Source organism: Planococcus citri, chromosome 3 (genome assembly GCF_950023065.1).
Source record: "Planococcus citri chromosome 3, ihPlaCitr1.1, whole genome shotgun sequence".
Classification (NCBI taxonomy): domain Eukaryota; kingdom Metazoa; phylum Arthropoda; class Insecta; order Hemiptera; family Pseudococcidae; genus Planococcus; species Planococcus citri.
In genome coordinates, this window is record NC_088679.1 from 68,371,530 (window position 1) to 68,396,942 (window position 25,413).

Genomic DNA, 25,413 nt, shown 5'->3' on the forward strand with positions numbered 1-25,413 from the left:
AAAAAAGAGCCTTGTGCAATTTCTGGCAAATATTCAAGCCTTTTGGACAATTTTTGGAAAAAAATTCAAAACTTTTTGGAACTTTTGAAAAAATAGTGATTTTTTGAGCAATTTAGCAAAAAAGTAAGTATTTTTGGGAAAGAGCAATACTTTGACAATTGGCAAAAAATGACACTTTTTCGCAATCTTTGTCGAAAACTCAACATTTCAAACATTTTGGAAAAAAGTGATACCTTACTTATTCTAGTTTTAGCAAAAAACGACATTTTTAGCCATTTTGCTAAAAAGTAAACATCTCTGTAAGTTTTCGAAAAAATTAGCATATTTGACAATTTTTTTCAAAAAGCAAGTAGGACAATTTCAACAATACGCAGGACTTTTTTGGGGATTATTGGCACAAAAGTAATACTTTTTCAGTAATTTTTTTTCTTAATGAAATTTTTTGACAATTTTTTTAAAAATGAGAATTTTTTTCAAAAAGCAAGACTGTGAATTTTAGCAAAAAGCCGGACTTTTTTATGATTATTGACAAAAAAAATATTTTTTTTCGCAAGTTTTGTTAAAAAAGCAAAACATGGGACGAATTTTGAAAAAAAGTTGAACTTTTTTGAATTTTTTACAGAAAAAGACAATTTGGAATCATTTTGATAATAAAAAGCAAAAATGTGTTTATGACGATTTTTTGGAGAGAGCATCACTTTGACAATAGTGGTACTTTTTGGCAATTGCTGACAAGTTAACGAGACTTGTAGATAATTTTTGGGAAAAAAAGTGAAACTTTTTGACAATTTTCCTAATAATAAGCAAGAATTTTTGTCAAAAAATAAGACTGTTACAATTTTAGCAAAAAGTAGAACTTTTTAGTAAATGCCACAATTATTGACAAAAAAAAGGAAAATTTTTGCCATTTTTGTTAAAAAGTAGACCTTTTGATGTTTTCTGAAAAAAAATGACAATTTTTCGCAATTTTGCTAAAAGTTGGAAATGTTTTTCATTTTTTGAAAAATTAAAATTTTTTGATAAATTTTTGCAAAGAGCAACACTTTGATAAAAATTTGGCAAAAAACAAGACTTTTGGAAAATTTTGATTTAAAAATAATACTCTTTGAAAATTTTTGGCAAAAAGCGAGACTTAAGAATTTTTGGTAGGTATAGTCCTTTCTTGCAATTGTGCTAAAAAGCTAAAATTTCTTTCAAAAAATTATACTTCGACAATTTTAGAAAAAAACAGAAATTTTGTTTTCATAAATAAAACTAGACTTTTTAGTAATTTTTGGAAACATAGATGAGATTTTTTGGCAATTCTGTGGAGCAAAAGTTTTTATCTTTTTTTTTTTTTTTTTTTTTTTGCAAAAAAGCAAGACTTTGGTAGGTACCTACTTATGTATTTTTAAACAAAAATCAGGATTTTGATATTTTTTGCAGATGTTTGTCGAAAAAAGGAGACTTTTTCCCAACGATTTTATTGAGTAAAAAAATAAGAGACTTTTGGGTAATTTTTGTGGAAAAAAGTAACATTTTTTTTAGCAATTTTGCTAAAAAGCGAGGATTTTTACCAATTTTTAGCAACAATGTAGCCAGATTTTGATCTCTATATTTTTACTCTTTTTTTTTTTTTTTTTTTTTTTACAAAATTAACATATTAGGGGGTAGATATGCTGTTTCTACCATTTACCAAAAATCAAAAAATCTACTTCGACATCTGAAAATTTGATAATTCCACTCCGAGATCAGGGTCACAAATGCTCTCTCAGTGATCCAAATTTCAGCTCGATCGGAACTGACGAATTGTAACTGATTCACTCGTGGGAATAAAAAAAAACAAAAAAACACAAAAAATTAATTACCTATAAAAAAAACTCATCCAGCTAATCCATACTGTCTTCATTCTGATGCGAAGTGTTTTGTACAGTCGTAGGAGAATTGCTAGTACTACTCGTACTATTCACAGGACAACTAGAACCGATATTCATGCTACCTACATCTTGCGGTATTAATCCTTCTTTCATTCTTTTCTTCTGTTTCATTCGACGATTCTGGAACCATATTTTCACTTGTGTCTCGTTCAGCTGAAGAGTAGTAGCTATTTCGATTCTTCTCGCCCTGGTTAAGTATTTATTAAAATGAAACTCTTTCTCCAATTCTGTGAGCTGTTTATTAGTAAAATTAGTTCTTCCGCTGTTGTTTAACAACGCATTTCCTCCATTTTGCATAATGTTCGAATTACTTCCATAGTGACTTCCGATTAACATATTTCCATTACCGGTGTTGGTCTGGAGAACGTTGGCGTTACTGTAATTGTTATTACTAGCTTGATAATCTGAAGGTAACGTTTTGGTAGCTGAAAGAAGAACAAAAAAAAGGAAAAAAATTGTAAATTTTATCATCTCAAACGTCAGTAGGTATAGAGTAAGTAAACAAGGAACACAAAATTTCTTCTCTGTTGACTTTGCCTTATGAACATTTAAGCCTATTTTTACAGCTTTAAATGACAAACGACTTGGAAAAATCGAAATAACTTAATTGTCGCAGACTTTGTTTTAATGGCTGCCTATCAATCTTATTTACGGAGCAGGACAAAAAATACCAAACACCGTACCTAAGTAAGGTGAAAACCTACAGGAAGATTTTTAACAAAGTGAAAGAAATTTTTTTCGGGAACTTTTACGGTCACGATGCTAAATTAAATCGCAGTTCGACAGAAAACATCTCGAGGTTGGTTTAATAAAATCGCAATGATAAATCATTCGACCATCCTGGCGTTAATTTTATTAAAAATTTTGCCACCGAAAAAAAGTTCTCAATTAATTTTCCTCCATCGATTAAAATTTCGAGCTAATTTTTTCACGTCGTGTAACTAACAAAATCCAAATCAACGTGACATAAAAATATACCATTTTGACGCCTCATCGTTCTATACCTACTGAAGGCAGACGTTTTAAACATAACATAGAAGTATACCTAATAATTAGGGAAATTAAGTCTGGAATGAAATTTCAAAACGACAGGAATTTTTTTATTACTAAAAAATATGTATCGTTCGATTTCGATCAAAATGAAATCTAACGAATTGGAAAATTATAATTTACATAAATTAGACACATCGAGATATGTTTACCTATAGCGTTGTATTTGTCAACTTTTTCCCTCTCATCTCACATCATTAGTTATTATAAGCGATGCGATACCTCATTTACATTTCGTTTTCGATATCATATTATGAAACCAAGCGAACGTACAAAAAGAAGAACCAAATCAAGATGTCGACTTCTTGTTTCATTGCGAACATGATTTTCACATTAGTTTATTAATCATAAGACAAACAGAGAGAAATGGAATATATAAAGAAGAAGCGAGTAAACTGTATCGAAGAAACATATAATGTATCAAATCACGATTTTTTAATTGGCTTTGAATCGTATTCATAATATTATCGAAAGGTCGACCCAACAAACACTACTGTGTTTAGATTTTCAATTGCGTGTTGATTTTTTTCTTACAAGTTCAAGATTTTTGATAAATGAAGCGTTCGTTTTATCACCAGCAGGCTAGAAATAGGCTAGAAAATTTAACGTTGAATTGATTATTGATTTCGATAGATACGTACGAGTTGTAGGGTAATTTTTTATGGAATGTACGATTGTTCGACATGCATTACTGTTAACCTTCTGTAAAGTTTACTCCTGTAAAATGTTTTTTTTTTTTTTTTTTTTTTTTTTACAATGTCTTATATTTATACTTACATTTCAAAAAGAAGCATCAAATTCGAAAATGAAAATTTAAAATTAGGTAGGTACCTAGACCTAACTACCTACCTAATTAATAGTCAAGATCATGCTAAGAATAAAAAACAAAAAACAAAAAAAAATGTGATCAGCAAAATAATTTTTCAAAGTCATATCAAAGGGTAAAAATTGCAATTTGTGTAAATCTGTTGATTTATCCATTTTTAGACAATAATACAACTTACCTTTACCTATTGATAGTTATTAATTACTAATTAGGTTAGAACTAATCAAATAGTTTAATTGATCACCAAAAAAATCTTCTTTTTTTCGAACTGATTGAAACGAACTTTGCAAAGGCAATAATCAAAATGGCAACTTTATTTTATTTAAACGATATCTAAGTACTCGTAACTAAAACCAAATTTCTGCAAAAAAGCTCGTTTTTTTTTCAAGAAAGGTACCTAATTATAGAAACTAAAGAAGCTTGAAAAAGTAACCAAAACAGAGACAAAACGAGAGGAGAGCAAAACAATAATTATAAAGGCTACTTAAGTATCAAATGCACAATAAAAAATTATTACCAAAAAAAAAAAAAAAAATAGTTACAATCAAAATGTTCTGATTTTAATTTTCAAAAAGTTGAACTGAATATTTTGCAAATCTGTGTTGTAAAATTAAACTTTCTGGCAATTATTGGTAATCCAAGTGAAAATAAAATAGTTACAATCAAAATGTTCTGATTTTAATTTTCAAAAAAAAAAGTTACAATCAAAATGTTCTGATTTTAATTTTCAAAAAGTTGAACTGAATATTTTGCAAATCTTTTTTGTAAAATGAAACTTTTTGGCAATTATTGGTAATCCAAGTGAAAATGTTTGCAATTTCTGATAAAAAAGACTAGGTATAAAATTGTCAACGCCTCGCTTTTTGTCAAAAACAATTAGCCTAATAGCAAAAAAAGGGACTTTATTCCAATTTCTGATCAAAAAGTGATGGACAATTTTTGTAAAAAGTGAGATTTCTCGCACAATTTTTGGAATCAAGGAAAAGAAAATGAGGTCTCAGAATCGGGGTCTTGAGATTAATGTCCTGAAAATTGGGTATTGAAATGAGGGTCTCGGAATGAGGTTTTGAAATTGAGAGTTTGAAATAGAATTGGGGGTCTCATATTTGAGTCTCGAAATCGAGATCTTGGAATGGCGATGTTTTGAAACAAAAACGAAAATTTTTGGCAAAAAGTAAGACTTTGACAATTTTATCAAAATGCAGGTTTTTTAGAAAAAAATTCGCAAAAAAATGATTCTAATCAGAATAACTTATTGCTTGGCAAAATTTCTGGAGAAAAAGCGAAACTTTTGGACATAGGACACATTTTTCTCATTTATCTCGAAATCAATTTTTTGCAGTTAGGTCACTTTGCAGGCCGACTCCTCAATTTTTTTGGAAATTTTTGTCCAAAACCGAGACTTTTTAAAGGTTTGTTAATGAAAAGGTGAGATGTTAGCATTACACTACATTTTTGGGCAATTTTTGTGGGGAAAAAAACTTTTTGCACATTTTTGCAAACAAATGACAAATTTTGGCCAACTTTTGAGAAAGAGGGTATTTTTTACAATTTTTGACAAAAAATAGAACGTGACAATTTGAGTAAAAATTCGATTATTTTGGGGAATTTTGGGAATCATACGTATCATAGACCAAAATATTGATATCTTTTGGCAGTTTTCTGGGGGGGGGGACGATACTTTTAAGCAATTTATGGTTTTTATATTTTTTCGTAATTTTCGTCGAAAAAGCTAGACTTTTTTTTACCAAATTTTTGATGAAAAACTCGAGACTTTATGATTGATCATTTTTGGCAAAGAAGTGAGACTGGGCCTTTTTATGGGAAAAAGGTGAAAATTTTTTTCAATTTTGCTGAAATAGTGAGAATTTTTGTGCCAAAAAAGCGAGACTTTTGGGTAAGTAATTTTTGGAATTTTCAGTGAAAAGCGACTATTTTTTTGGGGAAAGAAACGAGACGATTTGACAGTTTTGACAAAAGGTGAGATTTTTTGTTTGTTTTGTTGTTGTTGTTGTTGCTTTTTTTGGCAGATAGCGAGCATTTTTATTTTTTCTCCTCTCAAGATACAAAACCCAGATCTTTGACCTTGAAAGACTATTTTGTCGTGCCATTCACCCCAACAAATTGACTTAGGAGGGTGAAATCGATTGTCATGTACATTCAGAAAATGCTCTAGATGCGTCTTTTGAAAGTTTATAGACTTTTCAACCCCCCCCCACCCCTTTTCAGCTGTAAAAAAGCGCATTTTCGGGCATTTTTTAATGGTATTTGATTTTAAGTCATCGCTGGAGACTACCCAAATTGACTCAGAAGGCTGAGGGTGATCAGGGTGTTTGCCAAAGGACTTTTAGAAGGACATTTTCAAACACTTTTGGAATTTTTTTATAGAGGAGGATGGAGGAAGGATGCTTCTCCGATGTCTTCAATCATTTCAAGATTTTTTCAAGAAAGTGGATGTCAAAAATATGTATACATAATATAAACTTCACCTTTTCATTGTCTTTTCGAATATACCAGGGAGCGCTTGTTATTTTACGAAGTACTTTGGACTGGAATCTTTCTAAGACTTCGATATTGTCAATTTTTCGTTTCATTTTCATTTTTTAAGTTATTCCTTCAGTTTGGTGAATGGACGATTTTTTCATCGAAACAAATTTTCAAAAGGTGTAAAAAAAATTCGATGGAAAATTCAAAATTTTCACATTCAAATTTTTGCTTTTTTGTACCTAATGTCTATAAACATTTCAATTTTTTTTCAAGGAAGTGGAAGCCAAAAATAAGAATAACTTCATTTTTTCAATTTTTTATTTCATTTTAACATTTGAAGTTCCTGTTCAGTCATCATAAAGTTTAGAGAATAAACAATTTTTCTCATCGAAAGAAATTGTTAAAAAAATATGTAAAAAAATTTAATGGAATATTTTTAAAATTATGTGAGGATGGCTTCATTTCCCTTACATCTGGGAGTCTTAAATTTTTTGTCGTCGAACATCCTTTTATCGAAGTAAACACTTCTGCAGTGTTTTGGAAGATGGAAAATATTTAATTTATCAAAAATTTCAGTTTTTAACCCTCAATTCCTACCCCCAAAGTACCCTTGAATTTTGATCTCAATGCAACAGGGAGATCCAGAAACTCAAGTTACATCTTAATTTTAAGGAAATTGGGTAATTCTCAAAAATTTGGCAAATTTCAATTTTTTTTTTTTCAATTTTGAAAATTTTTAAATACATTTTTTTGAAATTTTCAAAATTGGACTCATAAATATGAAGAGCTCAATTCCAAAATGTGCTTTGTCCAATTTTTTCAAAAATGCGTTTTCAGTGAATTCCGTTAGATGGGACTGTTACGCAGTTAGGTAGGACGTCAGATAGCCGAAAATTCGTTTTTAAACGCGCTATCCAGTACATTGAATGCAGAATTTTATGTAAAATTCGTTTTATTCAACACTATTGAACCAACCTACCACTCCAAAATGTGCCAAGTCCAACTGGGTGCAGTAGTCTGTTACCTAACAAAACATTGTAACAGTCCAAAACGTGCTAAATACCACATTTCATCGTGATAATTTTGGAAAATAATCTGTATGCAGTGCCAAAACGTGCTTAGTCCCATTTTTGGCGACTTCGTACACAGATTGAACAAATAGGTGTCATTTTGAAAAAAAAAATTGCAGGGAAAATATTCGAAATACTTTACACTACACTGTCTGATATTGAAAATTGACATTAAAACATCTTTGTGTGTTCACGAATTTTGTTTTTGATTTGCCAAAAACAAAAATTTGGGACAAAGCACATTTTGGAATTGAGCTCTTCATATACATACCCTCGACCTCATTTTTGGTATTGGTCTCAATCAACCCCCCCCCCCCCTGGGGTAGTGGGAGGGAAGGTTTTAAGACATCTTAAAGACACGACGAGGAAAAAATTATGCAGGGAAAATGTGAGAAAATCTCGAAAAAAAGAGCATTGGAAAATATCATTCGATGAAATTTCTTGTATCAATGTAACCGTACATACCCCTTAAATATTTGTATACTTGTTTTTGGACAGAAAGCCGAATATTACCGCGAAAATATTGAGACACGACTATGGAAGTTGAATTTGAGAAATTGAGACATGTAAAAATTTTGCATGTATTTCGATTTTTTTACGAGCTAAATTAATTGGCATTCGTCTTTTGAAATGCGGATAGCACTCTTATCAACCATTCGAATCGGTGTGACCATTTATCCACATAAAAAAATATTTTTAAACTGGTAAAAAAAAATCTGAAAAATGAACACGGCGATGGACATTAAAGTCGGGGGCAGACTTTGATCCCCCTGTAAAGTTATTTAATAAACATTTTGAGTTCAACTAATAGCGTCAAAATGTAGAAAATTTCATGTAGAACAATTTTGTATCCTTTGGTTTTTTTGATAAAATGCATATTTGTATCAAAAAAACGGGATTGAAAAAAAATCCTGTGCTCGGACAGGACACGACTAGGAACTTTTGGCCATTCAAGCGATTCCAGGTGGGGAGGGGGAGGAGGTCTAAGCATGTTTAAATAGTTAAATAGATGCCCCGGTGGTTTTGAATCAAGTTCTGAAAAAAAAATTCACATATCTTGTATACTTTTGAAGAAATTGCTAGAAATTGTCTTGGGACAGAAATTTGCCAAATTTTTGAGAATTACCCAATTACCTCATTTCGAGGATCCCTGCCTCCACCCCCTTTTACTTAGTAGGCTCACATTTTTTATGGAACATCTCATCTTTAAACTCAAAGTAAACTTCCTCCAAAAAATTTGATCAAAATCCAAGGTACCTAAGTATGTTTTTTTTTTCTCAATCCATCCTACCGAATACTTTCAATACTTCATTTCAAATAGGTATAGGTAAATCCTTCTTGTAGATTGAATTCCACGTATTCAATAATACTTCCAGCATTAGCCAAACTAATGAATGACTCCGCAGTATTCCTTCTAATTTCTCAGCAATTACGATCCTATTTAGTGTGCGTAGCACACTATTGGTTTCGCTTTGAGAAATGAAATTTTATTGGAACTGAATGTTCTCTTAAGCTATCCAACCGTTTTTTGTACCTATTGGACACCATTTGAGAATCATTAAGGCGGAGGGAATAGATTAATTTTCATTCAATTCGGGTGGGTAATTGCTGAGTAATTGCAATTTTAGTTCATTATTTTAATGCATTAAATCCTAAAAAAGGGAAAAGGGGACTTGTAGAACACCTGCCGCTCATTGTACCCTGCTATACCCCCAGTCTATTCCATCACCAGCTGTGTTTCATTGTACCCTGTTACACCCCCCGTCTGTTAGCTGTAAATTCCAAGTGGGAGTGGTTTGGTGGGGCGTTTACCAAACAAATATATTATTTTAATGCTCTAATCCACCATGTGAACTCGTAGTCGAATGGTTAGGGCATGTAGGTAGGAATAGGAAATTTAGGGACCCAGGTTCGAATCCCCGTGAGGTAAGTAGGTAGGTGACAGATTTTTCGTAGGAAAATTGGATAGGTAAATGCTTTGGAGTTACATATGTAGTAAGTACATGATAATGGGGTTAAAATAATGCTGAAATTGAGTTATGAATTATGATATATTTGCTAACTAAAAATTCTAAAATTCATTTCATTAATTTTGTCTACGAGTACCTATAGCCATAAGTATAGTAAGAATTACCTTGACATGAATAATTTGTAACTTTTTACTTATAATTTAAAAATTACTTCAAAATGAGTAATTAAACTAATTTTTGTACAATTGAAACATTTGTAATTTTTATTATCATGATTTAGTAAAAATTATTAAAACAAAATGATTTTTACTATTGGTACCTATAGCAAAATTTATTAAAATGATAATTTTTACTATACGATTACAGTAAAAAATTGAATGGGATCTGGTACTTAATTGTGCTAAATACCAGTATTTCGTTAAATTTTTTTGTAAAAATTAGGTACCCATATTTTTTTTGTGTAATTTAGAGGCAATGCAAATTCTTAACATATTTTATAAGATTTAATTCTTAATTTAGAATAAAAAGCAAGTTCTGAAAATTGGTTTGAAAATTTATAAATTTGAAGACAATAGAAATTCTAAAAAAAATAATATGAAAATTTGTATTTAGAGACGCTGAGAATTCCAAAAATTGATTAAAAGTTCTGTAAGTTGCAGATAATGTGAACTTGAAAATTATATGAAATAAATATTGTAATATTTATGAAGAAGATGAGAATTCTGAAAAATTGGAGGCAATGTGAATTCCAAAAATTGAGTAAACGTTTTACAATTTGTGGACAATATGAACTTGAAAATTGAATTTGAAATTTTTTAATTTAAAGACAATAAGAATTCTGAAAAATTATTTAAAATTTGACTATTTAGAGGCAATGTGAATTCTAAAAATTGATTGCAAATTTCCTAACTCAGCAGCAATGCAAAATTCTGAAAATTTATTGAAAACTTTATGAAATTGTAGCAATGGGGAATTCGGGAAATTGATTTGAAATTTTGTAAATTTTAAAACAATGCAAACTATGAAAAACAACTAGAAAATTTTTAATTTAGAAGCAATACAAGCTTATAAATTATTCTGAAATACCTATTGTAATTTGGAAAATATGAAAACACTGAAAAACAATTTGAAGCAGTGAGAGTTTCAAAAATTCTCATTAGGTACTGTGACATGGTTGATTCACTTATGCACTACCTAGATGTAATAACGGTTATAGCTGTAGAAAAGGCAGCTAGCTACGCACACTTTGCAGCTAAGCAATGCTTAGCTGTCTAGTTTTTAATTAAAACCACCACCGTTTGTGACTGCGAGGATTCAAACGACACATATGTTGGACATCGTAGACGTACTCGTATCGTAGCAAGAACCTAATAATTTTCCAAATTTGATAAGATTTCTGTTCTGCGATGAATTCTAGGGGTAACTTCTGAGTACAGAATTTGTTGATGAATGAGGTGTCAAGCTAATTCGTTATTATTAGAAAAGCAGCAGCCGAGTACAACACGTTAGTGCAACACATCGGACGGGTGAGTTTTTCCACATTCGAGTTAGATATGGACCCAGTAACTACGATGAACGAATTCATTCAGAAGGGTGTAAGGCATAAAATATAAGATGTGTTCAAATGCTACAGTTACAATTTTCTTTCATATAGGTACCTTTTCACATAGGTAGGGATAAATTCTACGACGATAAAAGACGAAGAACCTTATAGTAAAAGATATATAAGAAGAGTTATCTGCGATATTAATTTCATTTTCTTATACTCGAATAAGCTTCGAAATTCGATTCTAGACGTCGTAATTTCACTAATGGCTTGTATAATATTTAATATGGCTGAATAAAAAAACGCACTTTACTACAATTTTCCAGTGTTTTGCGTAACGTTAATCCTTTTTGATCTCTTTTCCCTGTACACGTGTTATCGTCATTTCGTATACAGCGTCGCTCGTACACAACCTACCTACTTCTAGAGTCGAACCCTTTGTCTTTCAACATGTTATGTTTACATATTCGAATTAGGTTACACTTACATCGAATTTCAATTTTAATAAAGTCCCTGCTTGTTTAGAAAAATTATAATTTTTACTCGACACAAGGAGAGAAATGCACTAACTTGTCGTAGGTACTTACTTATTTCTGAATAATTTATACCTCGAGTCAAAGCTTAGGCACATCGAGTCAACCATTTACATTAATCAATTTGTTATTATTTTTTTTTCGCAGGTAGCAATTACCACCAAAATGATTAACTAATCTTCGGGTCATTTTAAACTACTCTTTGTCATAAAAATTTCCACATTCGCTTATTCAACTCTCGAGCTACGTATAGATTCCAAGTTGTACCTACTCGTATTTTCTCTTCCAGCCAGTACCAAAATCTAAAGCCAAAGGTAAGCAGATACTTGTAAAACTACTCATAGGTGTATGTTACTCTGACTGTATATGCTTGTATAGATAAAGAACTACTCTGTCTTATGCCATTTATTTAAAGCGAAGAAAAACGTCGCGTCTAAACGGTTCTCAAAATATTTGGCAGTACACGACGTCGTCGTCGTCGTCGTCGTCGTCATCAGTGTTCGAGTATTTAGGAAACTGGTTTTATATTCGTATCATTTTACTAAAATGTTAAATGGAGTGGAGTTTGTTTAATGTTTCATCCTTAAAAATTGATTTTTTTTTTAACATATCGAATCGGTGTCAAGATTTTTAAAAATGATTTTTATCTTCAACTCGGATTGTTGTTTTGGTTTTTTTCTCTTCTACGAGTATACCTACCTACCTAAAGTGCTCGTGGAGTTGAGGTTCGTGTGTATGAGAATACGAAGGTATACTCGTATATTATAGTATCGTGTTCTCGGGCTATTTTTATTCCTTCTAACCCTATTAATTAATCAAACGAAAATGTATTATGTATCAATTGTTCTAAAATACCTACGTTGTGTTTTTCAGAAAGGTGTAACGAAGGGGAGGAGGGAGGAATACAAATTTGTCAACGCGGCTCAAGGTCAATACGCTGACGGACAGAAAAAATGATGACGATGGAACACGTAAAAAGTAAATCGATTCTGAAAAGGAAACCTGTCGAGTGTCGAGGTGTCAGTCTTCGATTTCAACAGCGTGGCGGTTTTTGGAAGCAACATGATCTGAAACCCCCAAACAAAAATTTCAGCAGTCCAGATTGGTTTTTTGATTTTTGGTGAATTTTTGAAAATTCAAAATTGACCCTTTTGGCGATTTATACTTTAAAAAAAAGAATATTCTATAAAACCAACTCTCTCGAATAGAACTTCACCATTCCTCAAAATTCTGGAGCCTCCAGCCCCAGCATGATTTTCGATTTGTCCAAAATTTAAAAATTTCCCTCCAATACATGGATATCAATTTGAGCAACTGAGCATCGAGTTGTAGGCTGTAGCATTATCCTCGATCTGTATAAAGGATTCATACACATTTGAGTCGATTTCCAGGAGTTTTTTTTTACCACAAACATGTCCAAATGTGGCCACTTCGGTGTTCAAGTGGAAAAATTCAGAGCCAAGGATAGGGATTTTAGTGAGTTTGATAATTTATAAGGGAAGGTTTAATAATTTCAAGAGCTAAAGTGCATTTTTCGGTTTTAGTGAATTTTTAAAAAACAAATCTTGTTCAAAAGATGAAAAAAAATCGATAAAGAAATATACGAGTGTCCTAATGTTCCCAAACTGGCAGAAACTAATTTTGGAATAATTGTAATATTATGTAATACAATTGATCTACTATTAAGTAACTAACTAATAAGCACCAATCACGTTTCTCAGTATGTTTAAATTAGAATGTAAAGTAAACTTTGGCTTTGAAACTTTCTTACGTAAAATTTTTCGGAAATTTTAACATTCGATAATTTTCTAGAGGCCCTCAGAACTGTTTAAAACGGTTCAAACCCCTTTCTACTCGATTCGGCGAGTTGAAAATGAGATATACGAGTATTCCGGCTTTCAGCTTTCTGGGTCAATTTGGTGAAATTTTGTTCTTTATTTTTCAAACGGTTACTTTTGGGTACTTTTGGGCCGGTAGCCACTTTTGGATTTTTGCAATTTTAAAATTGCTCTTTTTTGGTGAAAAAATTGCAATTTTCAAAAAGAAATTTCACTCTCAAATACGATTTAATTTTCGACTTTTAAGATGGCCACATTTGAGCACTTATTATCTTACCTGAGAAAAAAAATTTTAAAAATCAACTTTTCTGTTCGTAGGGAAATTTTTGAAATATTTCATAATTTTTAACCATTCTGGAGCCTTCAGCGCGATTTTCGATTTCTCCAGGATTTAAAAATGTTTCCATGACGCATGGAAATTAATTTGGGCAGCAGAAAATCGAGTTATGGCTTATTCCCGATCTATTTAAGTATTTTATCCACAACTTGGGTCGACTTACTGGACATCTCGAGTGCATTTTTTTGACCAACAGTCTGCTCTTATCATTCAAAAGTATTCTGATAAAAAAAAAAACACTCGAGAAATGTTCCTGTTCACCTAAAAATCAGTTTAATATTTAATGTGGATAAACTCTCTTAACTGGTCGAGGAAAAGTTAGAGCTCAATTTTTAGCTCCCCAAATTGATTTCCACACCCCCTGGTGAAATATTAGAATTCTGGAGAAATCTAGAATCGCATATGAGGGCTGCAGAATGGCTTGGAATGATGAAATTCGGATTCTACAAGTTAATTTTAGACAAAATCCTTACAGTAATTCTTGCATATTTCAAAAATTCCCCTCAAAACAAATTTTTTTCTTTTTTGAATTTTTTCCTCGGATACAAATATACTGGTCAGAAAAACGTACTGGAAGTTTTCGGCTTTCTAGAAATCTGTCCAAACATGAATGCCAACTTGTTAAATAGATCGGTAATAAATCACAACTCGATGTTTAGCTGCTCAAATTAATTTTCTCATCTTCTGGAGAAATTTCAAAATTCTTGAGAGATCGAAAATCGCGATGGAGGCTTCAGAATGACTCGAAATTGTGAAATTCGAATTTGGCAGATTGGTGCTAAGAAAGATATATAGCCATTCTTGCGAATTTCAAAAATTCCCTTCTGATCAGAAAAATTTTGATTTCTTGATTTTTTTTTCTTAATATGAATGTTTTAGTCAAAATTTCAAAAAAATGCACATCAGGCGTTCACTTAGAAAATAGCTTAGATGTGGATAAACTTTTTGAATACTTACCTAAGTCTAGGATAAGCCACAATTCGATTTTCAGCAGCCCAAACTGATTTTCACGTCTTCTGGAGAAATTTTAAAATTCTGGAGAAATCGAAAATTGCGCTGGAGGCTCTAGAATGACTCAAAATTGTGATATTCGAATTTTAGGAAAGATACAATCATCATGTGTGCAAATTTCAAAAATTTCTATACGAACTGAAAAGTTTTTTTTTTTCTATTTTTCTCTGAATATTCTGATCAAAAAAATGCCAAATGTTGATCAACCCATGGGTACCTACTTATCTGAATTTTAAGCTTTGAAATGCAAATTATAATTCAGTGAAAGATTGATCAAAATGATTGCTCTACTCAAAAATGATTCAGCGAGAGGAAAATTTTATTTAAAACCCCAATTTGGAAGCCATTCATCAAATGAACCAACTCAAAATGTACATGGTACATATAAAAAATATATCTCAATTTTGATTTTTGACTCGATAATCAAAATCAATAATGAATAAATAAAACAACGCCACTTGTATACGTTCCCTCTAATCAATTGTTCATCATTCACCACAACACTTTCCAATACATGTAGTATTTCCGGGAGGTGGTAACAAAAAATCAATACATCGAATCGAACCCATATTAACCACGCCTATTTGATAAACACCTTCGAAAACGATATAATTGAACCGGTTCTAGCAATTGACGTGCAATAAACTTCACCACCGGTTATTTTTTCCATCTTGGCTTTTTCAAATTTAAAATTTAAATTCGTTTCAATTCAACAGATATCTATACAGTAAAACATGGAACGCTGATAACTCGTAATGTAGGTACGCTATACCTATACTTACAACAGTTTGTAGTAAAATCCTTGGAAAATAGGCAATTTAAAAAGAAAATAATATTTATGTAGGTATTGTATAGGTAATGTACGACCATACGTGTAAATTAAACGCTGTATACGAGTACAAAATAGAGGTACAAAAGGTAAAAATATGTCACGGGAACATTAAAATTTATACTAATTTTCATTCATAATCTAGTACGATTTATTGAAAACAAAGCGCGAAAAATTATAAAGCTTTTAATTACAGTTAAAAGTCGCTATATAGGGAAAAAAATACGCCACCAAAGCGAAGGGTGGCCGCGGCCCATTTGGTAACATTGAATTTCGTTTAATTGAGGGTTGTATTTTTGTAATCTACATCACACAACATCGCAGTATCACGCGATTTTTAGTCCCATTTTTCATCATGAAAAGCGTGTGCAAAATGACACCTCGACTCGAATACTCACTGATACGTGATACAACTGCCATGCCACATCGTATATACATATAAGAGTAGAAAACATGTAACAAAAAAATCAAACTAGACGAGAGAGGACGTTTTAAGTGATAATAATCACGTGTACTTTTGGAATTTTACACCAAATAGGTAGGTACTTCGAATACGTATATGGCAGGTTTTGCTGTATTTGCACTACATAGAGACAATATCTAAGAACGTGTGGTGTCGACCAAAGGCGAGCAAGAAAGTAACTTGGTAATGTTTCATCTTTTCCCGCAGGATTTTCTTCGACGTTGCAACCTTATGTCTTGCCCCCTCATCAATCAAAATAACTTTCCCCTCGTAGCCCACGGCATGGTCTCCATTTTATGTCATATGCAACGAAAATACATTCTGCAAATCCCTTTAGGTGTTATTTTATAGTGCTTACATAGCATCGACGCCGTCGTTCTCGTTCTTGTTAAAATAACGAGGAAAAAAACAAACGTGTTGTGTTGTAGTCACGGGAGATTTAATCACAGCCCTTTACCAAACTTAGGTACGTACTGTACCAGCTGGAAATTGCGAAAAGAAATCAAAATTTTGTACTTACAACCGGCGGTAAAAGCGTTGGAAATGTTGTTGCTTTTTTACGATCAAAATACATTAGGCATTTAGGTACGATCTGATGAGCGAAAAAAATGGGTTCATGAGGGAACCTTGAGTTGTCCGCCTTTGATGAGAACAGGAACGCGATTTTTGGAAAGAGCAGGGTTTGAAATCCCCCCCCCCCACTTGAATTTAACTATCCAATTTTTTTAAATTGATTTTTCGATTTTTGAAGAATTTTTAAAAATTTAAAATTGACCACTTGTGACGATTTATGTTTTTTTGAAAAAAGTATAATACTCAGTAAAAATAATAGGAATCAGCTCTGAAACCAATATTAATTCCCTCGAATCGAATTTCTCCATTTTTTGCCATTCTGGAGCCTCCAGCACGATTTTTAATTTCATCAGAATTCTTAATTAATTTTCCCCAGAAGACGCGGAAATCAATTTGGGCAGCTGAAAATCAAGTTGTGGCTTATTCTCGACTCGTTTAAAGGATTCATTCACATTTGAGCCCATTTCTAAGCAAACCCCTTGATTGCATTTTTTTCCCTACCAAAATATGTGTACATACTTACCTTCTAATAAAAAAAACTCAAAATTTTTGAAATATGCACGAATGTCTGCATCTTATCTAAAACCAACCCCTCGGATCTCTGGAGCCTCCAGCGGATTTCTCTAGAATTTTAAAATTTTTCCAGAAAGCGTGAAAATAAGTTTAGGATTAATAAATTTTTAAGAAACAAATACACGAATACTTCAATTATTTTTTTCATACAATACCCTTAAATTTTCTAAAGACGTCTGAAAATGTCTCCCATTAACAATTTAAATAAAATAAATAAATCAAGTATCAATGAATAGCAGGGAGGAAGAATTATTATATAAAAATAATAGATGACATTGTATAAAATTCAAAAAATTCAAAAATTGATGAAAGTATAGGGTGTTTAGAAGTTTTGCAACATAATCCTGCAAGTCCTCGTTTTGTCCCGCTTTTCATCCAAACTGTCCTACTTTTACTTTTTTCCAATACTTATCAGACTTTGAACTTTTCAATTCACATTTCGCTTGTAATTTTTTGAAAAAATTCAATTTAAAAATCCTCAGTTTGCAAATTTTTTTGCGGAACTTCCCTTTTAAGCAAATGGAAAAATCACTAAAATTCTTACACAAAATTAATAATCTCTCACCTAGCTAAGGAAAAAGCAATTTTTCCTACCCTTTTCAAAAGTAATCTTCAACGAATTCATACGTTGGAAAAATATAATTAACCTTGAAAAGTTTGAATATTCGAAAAACAAAAGGTTGAAATGGTGAACCTCAAATCCGTTTTTTTTTTTATTTTGAAATTTTGTTAGACACTTTGATTTATGATATTAAGTATGTACCTATTTAATACTACTGTTGAGCTGCATATTTTGCTTCCTTTTCAACCATGTGAGTCATTTTTACACTTTTCACAATACTTCGGAATTTGTTCTGTTCGCTATGTTCTTATTCCCTCCCCTCGCCTAGTTTTTATCTCAACAAGGACTGGCAACTTTTTAACTGTGATGTCAAGAAAGTTATTTACCCGGATTTGAAATCTTTTGATCCAAAATTCGTTTTAAATTATGCTACTTTTCTCATTTGACTAAATTTTTAATAGTCGTCAGGAATATGGGCAATTCGACTCATTTTCCGACTGATCTTTAAAATTTTATGATTTGGACTGATTTGAATCGCCAAACTAAGATGATGATTAGTGATTCCCTATTCAAAAATTTCAATGATTCATGTTTGTGATTCTAATCTTGGTTTTCTTTCAATTTTTCCGTTTACAGAAAACATATTTTTTACGAATGAATAAAATTAGAGAGAAATTTCATATAATGAAGGTACGTATCTATAGGTAATCTCATTAAGTAGGTACCTATTTTTGTAGTTTCTTCGATATACATATCTGGAAATTTTTTAGGATGTTTGTTTCGCCATTTTAAACAAAAATTCTTCATAAAAAATTTTTTTTTTTTTTTTTTTTTTTTTGGGTGTTTGTAATTACTTGATTATTACACCCGTCGTATGAGATTTAAATCGAGTTGGTAAGGTCAAGTTTTTTAATTAGGTCTAAGAATTTTTTAATTTCGGAAGGGTCGTCTGGTATGAATAGGGATCTTTCATCTATTTGTAGGGACAGTCTGTGCTGATGTAAGGAGGGACATTGAAATAGTAAGTGTTGGACAGATATAAGTTCTGAGAGGCAGAATTGACATGTGGGTTTTGGGGCCTTTTCATAGAGGTGGTTATGTGTGATTTTTGTGTGGCCAATTCTCAGTCTGGTTATAATGATTTCTTCAAGTCTGTTTAAGTGGGAGAGGTTTTTCCAAGGATGGACTAATTTTTTATGTTGAAAGAGCTTGTTTGTGGTTTGGAGGGACCAAAAGTTTTGCCATTTCTTGAGTGTGCTTTGGGCGAAGATAGATTTGAGGTCGTCAGCTGTGATAAATATAAGGGGAGAAAGGATGGTGGCAGATTTTGCATTAATATCTACAATTTCATTTCCTAAGATTCCAACGTGGCTGGGTACATACATAAACTGTATGAAGAAGTTTGAATTTTGTAAGTCAAATAGAGTTTTATGAATATTTTGAATTAGAAGGTGATCGGAAAAAAGATTTTGGATAGCAGTTAGTGAGCTGAGGGAATCACTTTGAATTAAGAAGGACTTATTTTCTGATTCATAAGTGAGTATGTCACAGAGACAGTGGAAAATAGCTGTGAGTTCGGCAGTGTAGATTGAAGAACAGTTATGGATTTTAAAATTTGAAATTCTATCATTTATAGAGTATGCATATCCTGTGTGAAGTGTTGGTATTTTTGATCCATCTGTAAAGCAAAGATTGAATTTTTTGTATTCTGATAAAAGTTCAAGATAGTTCTGTTTTATTACTAATGGAGAGTGGCTATTTTTTGGGTAGTTAATAAGCTGTAGGTTGACTTGAGGAGGTTTTAGAAGCCAAGGGGGGTATAATATTGGTTTTTGGATGAGAGTTTTGGGATTGATTTGCAGATCATTCAACATTGTGATGAAATTAGAAATGGGTCCTTCTATATGATCAAAATGTTGGGGGTTGGGTGGGTTAATTGAGTTTTGGAGTGGATGGGAAGGGTTGGTGGATGCATTTGAGATGAATTTGTTTGTTATGAGAGTTCTTCTGAAATCTGGGGGTAATTCTGCTGCTTCACAATATAGGCTATCTATTGGAGAGGAATAGAGGGCTCCTAAACAGATCCTTAGGGCTGAATTTTGAATTGTTTTTAGGATATTTGAAGTTTTATTTGAGATATTTGCAAAACATGGGCTTCCATACTCAATTTTACTGCGAATTAGAGATTTATACAAGTGAAGTAGGAGTTTGCGAGATGGTTTATACTTGGTGTTTTTGATTATTTTCAACAGATTTAGGCGTTTCATGATATCTGATTTTACTTTTAGAAAATGAGGAGTCCAATTTAGTTTTCTATCAAAAGTTAAGCCAAGAAATTTAGTTGTGGTTTTGAATTCTAAAGAGTGTCCTTTGAAGTTGAGGATGAGATCTGGAGGAATCTTATTTTTTTTGGTGAAAAGTATACAGTGGGTTTTTGACTCAGAGAAGGTTAGACCATTTGAATCTGCCCATGATTCAATTTTTTCAAGGGTTTCTTGGATTACTTGAAGAGCTAGTTGAATATTATTTGAACGAAAGGAAATGTTTATATCGTCAGCAAAGATTCTCAGAGAAATGGGTCTAGAAACAACATTGGAAATGTCATCAATCAAAAGTATAAATAAGACTGTGCTAAGAACTGAACCTTGGGGGACTCCATTTTCAATTTCAAAAAACTCTGAGTATGTATTGTCAACTCTCACTCTAAAAGTACAGTTTGTTAAGAAATTCTGAATAAAGTAAGCCAAATGTCCTCTTATTCCAATGGAATGTAATTTTTGGAGAATTTTATAACGCCAGGCTTTATCAAATGCCTTTTCAAGATCAAAAAAGACTGAAAGAACACTTTCTTTATTCTGGAAGGCCGAACTAATTTCTTTTTGGAGACTAAAGAGGTGGTCTAGGGTAGATCTTTTCTTTCTGAAACCACTTTGATAAATGCTAAGAGAGTTTGAGGAATTAATATACCAATTAAGACGTTTAATAACCATTTTTTCAAGTATTTTGCAAGGAACTGAAGTTAAGGAGATGGGGCGATAACTAGATGCCAGATTTGGGCTTTTATCTGGTTTTAATATTGGAATGATTGTTGCAGTTTTCCATAATTTTGGGAAGGAATCCGAAGTCCAAATTTTGTTATATAATTGAAGTAAATCTTCTTTTCCAGTGTCTGAAAGGTACTTTAACATGTGAGGGTGTATTTCATCAGGTCCAGGGGATGAATCTTTAATGTTGTAGTTTAGACAATGATTTAGCTCTTCAAGAGAGAAAAGAGAGTTGTATGGTTCTAGATTTTGAGATGAAAAGTCTAAGGGGGTGGATTCTATTTGTGTTTTTAGTGTTTGGAAAGCAGAGCTATAAGAGGCAGTTGCAGAAGCTTTTGCAAAGGATCTAGCTAAGGTGTTTGCAATGTCATCTATTGAGTTTATTTCAGTGTTGTCATCTACTAAGTAGGGTATTTCAGTAGGTATATAACTTCCTTTTAGGATTTGAACTTTTTTCCACATTTCTTTTGTAGATGTGCTTTGGGTGATGCTCAACATGAAATTATTCCAACTTTCTCTTTGTTTAGATAAGTTGATTTGGCGAGCAATAGCTCTTTTTTTCTTGAAATCAATGAGGTTGTCAAGAGTGCGATTTTTTTGGTACTTTTTTAATGATCTTTTTCTATCTTGGATTGCAGTTTTTAGTTCATGACACCACCATGGGACAGACTTTTTGGGAACTTTGGTTGAAGTTTTTGGAATAATTTCTTCAGCTGCTTGGATAATAGAAGTTGTGAAATATGAAACTATAGTGTCCAGATCATCTGGTGTAAAGTCAATTGGGAGAACTTTTTTGTTGAAATGTGACCAGTTTACCTTGTTTAGAATCCACTTAGGACATTTTTCATGTGTGGGTTTCTGAGTTTGAAGAGGGATGTTGATGCTAATTGGAAAGTGGTCACTATAATAAAGGTCATCATGGGGGTTCCAGTTCAAAAGATGAGAAATGTTTGGGGAACAAAAAGCTAAATCAATGTTTGAATAGGTACCATTAGAAATGTTAAAGTGAGTGTGTTTTGACTCATTCAGAAGGAAAGTATCATTTTTCAGGAGAAATTTGTCAATTACATTACCTCTATTATTTGTGATACTTGATCCCCAAGTTTTGGAGTGGGCATTAAAATCCCCTACAACAATATAAGGTTTTGGTATTTGGGCAAAAAGTTGATCTAATTCATATTCTGTTATGTCCTGGTGAGGAGGGATGTAAACATTACAGACAGATATTTTTGACTTATAAAAATTTGGAGCCTCAATGGTTATTGCATTTGCTTGGATATTGCCTATAGAAATATTTAAGGTAGATGATGAGGTAGTTTTTTTTACAAAAATTGCTGTGCCTCCGCAAGCTTTATTTCCTCCTTGAAAGTTGAAACGATAAGAGCTGAAATTTTGGAGGTTAAAAGAGTGATGATTGCGGAGATGTGTCTCTTGTAAGGCAATAATTTCAGGGTTAAATTTGCTTATGAGAGTCTTGAGTTCACCAGAGTGGCTATAAACACCATTTATATTCCATTGAATGAGAAAATTCATACCAGACTATTTAAAAAAAATAAAAATAATTTGGGGGGGGGGGGGGTGAGAAAAGATTGAAATTTTCCAGCAATTTTTTTTTTTTTTTTTTTTTTACAAATTTCATGTTTGTAGAAAATTTTCAAAATTTTGTTTTGATTTAATAGTCCAAAAGTAATTTGATTTGATTTGATTTTTTTTTTTTTTTTGTTTTTGTTTTTTTTTGTTTTTTGACTGGCTTATAAGATTCAAAAATTATTTACAATCAAGTTCCTAAATATCTACAACAATGCTATAAATATTTCTACTGAATAGGTAGTAAACTAAATACTAAAATAATAGCAGTAACATTATTATGGATATCTAGTAAGAAAAAAAAAACAAAAACAAAACAAAAGTAGGAATTAATTTCAGTTTTTCTCATTCTCTGATGATGATGATGATGAGTCTTCAGATGATTCTGATGTATGGTCAGGTTTGTTTTCTTCTTCAGGGGTGGTTTTTTTCAATTTATTCTGCAGTTTTGTAAATCTTATTTTCATAGATCTGTATTCAAGGTGCTTGTAGTTTTCAGATAGGATTTTAATAACTCCATCAATATCATTTGTAAATTGTGTGACACTTAGATAAGGGTCTTGCTGTCCTTTAACCATTTCCATAAGTAATCTGAAGTTGGTAAAAGAGAGAGGATAGTGCATCTTATTTTTATCAAAGTTATCTTCTATTGACTCTAATAGTTGATTAATTGAAATTGGCTCTGGTTCATCTAGTTTAACTTTTTTGATTTTCCTCTTCTTCTTCTTCTTTTCCAAATTTGGTGTTGTTTTCATTTCGTTGCTGGCGGACATAGTTTGGGAAAGCTGTTCATCTTGAGAAAGAGTGCTGGTAGATAAAGGTCTTTTAATTGGAGTTTGTGAAATATCCATTTTTTCAGCATATTCTGTATTGATTTGGTTGGTGTTTGAGGAATTTATTTCATCTGAGTTGATTGGACTTTCTTCATTGTCCTTTACTGTTTCTTCAGGGGAGAGCTTCTGTGAAGAACTTTCTTCTGCTGTAACATCAGTTATGGTTAAAGTTGGTTTTTGACTCAAATCTGTTGGTTGTAGATTCGTTTCTTGAACTTGAGTAGGAGCCACATAAAATTCACATGATTGTGAGGTATGTCCAAATTGATGACAGACAAAGCATTTGATAATTGAATCATTGTAGAACACTCTATACTCTTCATCATTATGTTTTATAAGCTCTGAGGAAGGTAATTTATTAGCATCATCTGCTGGTATATACACAAATCTGCGTTCAGATAAGATGTCAGTAAGATCTTCTTCTTGAGACAAATGTAAGAACTTCATTTTGGATGAGGGTGTAATACCATGAGAGATAATGATGTTTATAATCTCATTGTGAGGCACATGGGGAGGCACATTGGAGATGATGATTTTTTTATCATTCCTTTCTTGTTTATACCACCTTCCCTTGATAAGTTTTCTGTCAATTTCAATTTCACCTCCAGATTTGAGAAACTTGTCAGCAATTTCTCTGCTTCTGAGATACATACGGACACGATTGTTTGAGATTTTAGCACAATGAAGAATATTGTTACCTATTTTTCCAATCATTTTTCGAGCATAATACTGGATTGGTACTCCATCAATGAAGGGGAAGATGATAGCTTGGTCGGCGGATGGAAAGATTTCGTTTTTTGCAGCTGATGAGTATGACATGTCTGGTCTGTACTCAGTACCAGTTGTCCTTTGGTTGTTTGTTGATAGATAAACCAGCTCAGCTGAGCTGAGACTGGTACAGTTTAGTTGTGATAAAAATAGTTCACTAGTGGGTTTTATCTGAACATGTTAGAAAATTAAACACACTAACAGATAAGATAAGCAATATATAAAATATACCACAATAAAAGCAATTCTTTGCAACGCAAGCAACAGACGACTGTATCGGAACACGTTGGTCACAGAACTGTCTTCATAAAAAATCAAGTTTTTACTTTTCTAAAAAAATGTTTAACGTGCCTGATTGTATGTATTTGCATGTCTTTCAATTTTTGAAAATGAGCTGCGTAATATTTGATTTTACTTAAAAGCCCAACCTGTAAATTTTGAATGCACGAGAACTCTTTTTACGATAATTTTGCCCAATTTTGAATTTTGGATTTTTCATGCAAGAGCACCGGTGGTGAAAAATAAAATATTTAAAATGTAACTGAATTATTATTGGTAGGTAAGTACCTATTGTAAAAAAATGGAAAAAAAGAGTAACTTTACTCGTTAATTCCAAATATGGCCATAAAAATTTCAACAATCGTTTTGTATTTTATGCGAAAAAAAACTGATCACTTCTTGACAAGCAGTGCTAATAAAAGATCATTTACAAAATTCCAAAATCAATTTTGAAGGTCAATCAATACTTTTAAAAAATGTTAAAAAATTTGATGGCATTTGTCTCAGAGGATTTCACTTAGGCTGCGTCAAATTTCGTGGGTGAGGCCTTACAATTTAATTTGCATGACCACAAAAATGTCTGAGATTGAGCTATAAAAATGTAGAATTTTTAGGCGACCTTCTTGATTGAAGCCTGCATGGTACCTATTACGACTGTCTAAAGGCAGTAAAATAATTGCGAGAAAATAACAAAATTAAGAAAATTATTTTCGAAAATATTGCTTCAAAATAATATGCATTGAAATTCATTCTCAAATAGTGAAAAATTATCCTCAAAGTTCTCATTTCGATTTTGTGAAAATTGCTTACCAGGAGTCTATCGTTTCAATGTAATTTTTTTCGAAATCAAATGAAGCCTTGCAATATCATAATTCATAACCAAATGAGCATCAACAATGCGTACCTAGCAAAAATTATTTCAAATTTTCAGGGTAATGTTTATCCCTTTCTCCCCTCAGTCCCCTCCCACTAATGACAGCTCAAAAGTTTAAACAAATTGAAAATTTTTCAAATAGATACCTATTTGGACTTTTTTCCGATATTTTTTCTGCTTCTGATGGTCTTTTGATATCTTTTATCTTGTTTAATAAGCGATTGGAAAAGATCAAAGTTCATTTTTTCTTGCTTGTCTAGTTTAGGAGTTCTCAAATTATTAGCAGAGTTCGTCCGGAGAGCAAGGGGAGGTGAAATATTGATTGACCTAAAAATTTGAAATTTTTCGTGCGATTTGTTTTAGGGTTATTTCGTCGTGTTTTTTTGTTAGACTTCATCAAATGAAACAAAAACACTAAAGACTCATTTTAATATAGCCCAGTAT

General features: G+C 32.0%; 1 protein-coding gene across 1 annotated transcript in view; it reads right to left on the reverse strand.

Moving 5' to 3' along the window:
• Positions 1-1,596: 1,596 nt before the first annotated feature.
• Positions 1,597-25,413, reverse strand: part of LOC135838486 (homeobox protein Hox-A1-like) — a 40,691-nt gene continuing 16,874 nt past the window's right edge. Inside the window, exon 3 of the mRNA XM_065354136.1 lies at positions 1,597-2,341. Within this exon, the coding sequence (XP_065210208.1) occupies positions 1,869-2,341 (473 nt within the window). The 3' untranslated portion in view covers positions 1,597-1,868. The remainder of the gene's footprint in view (positions 2,342-25,413) is intronic.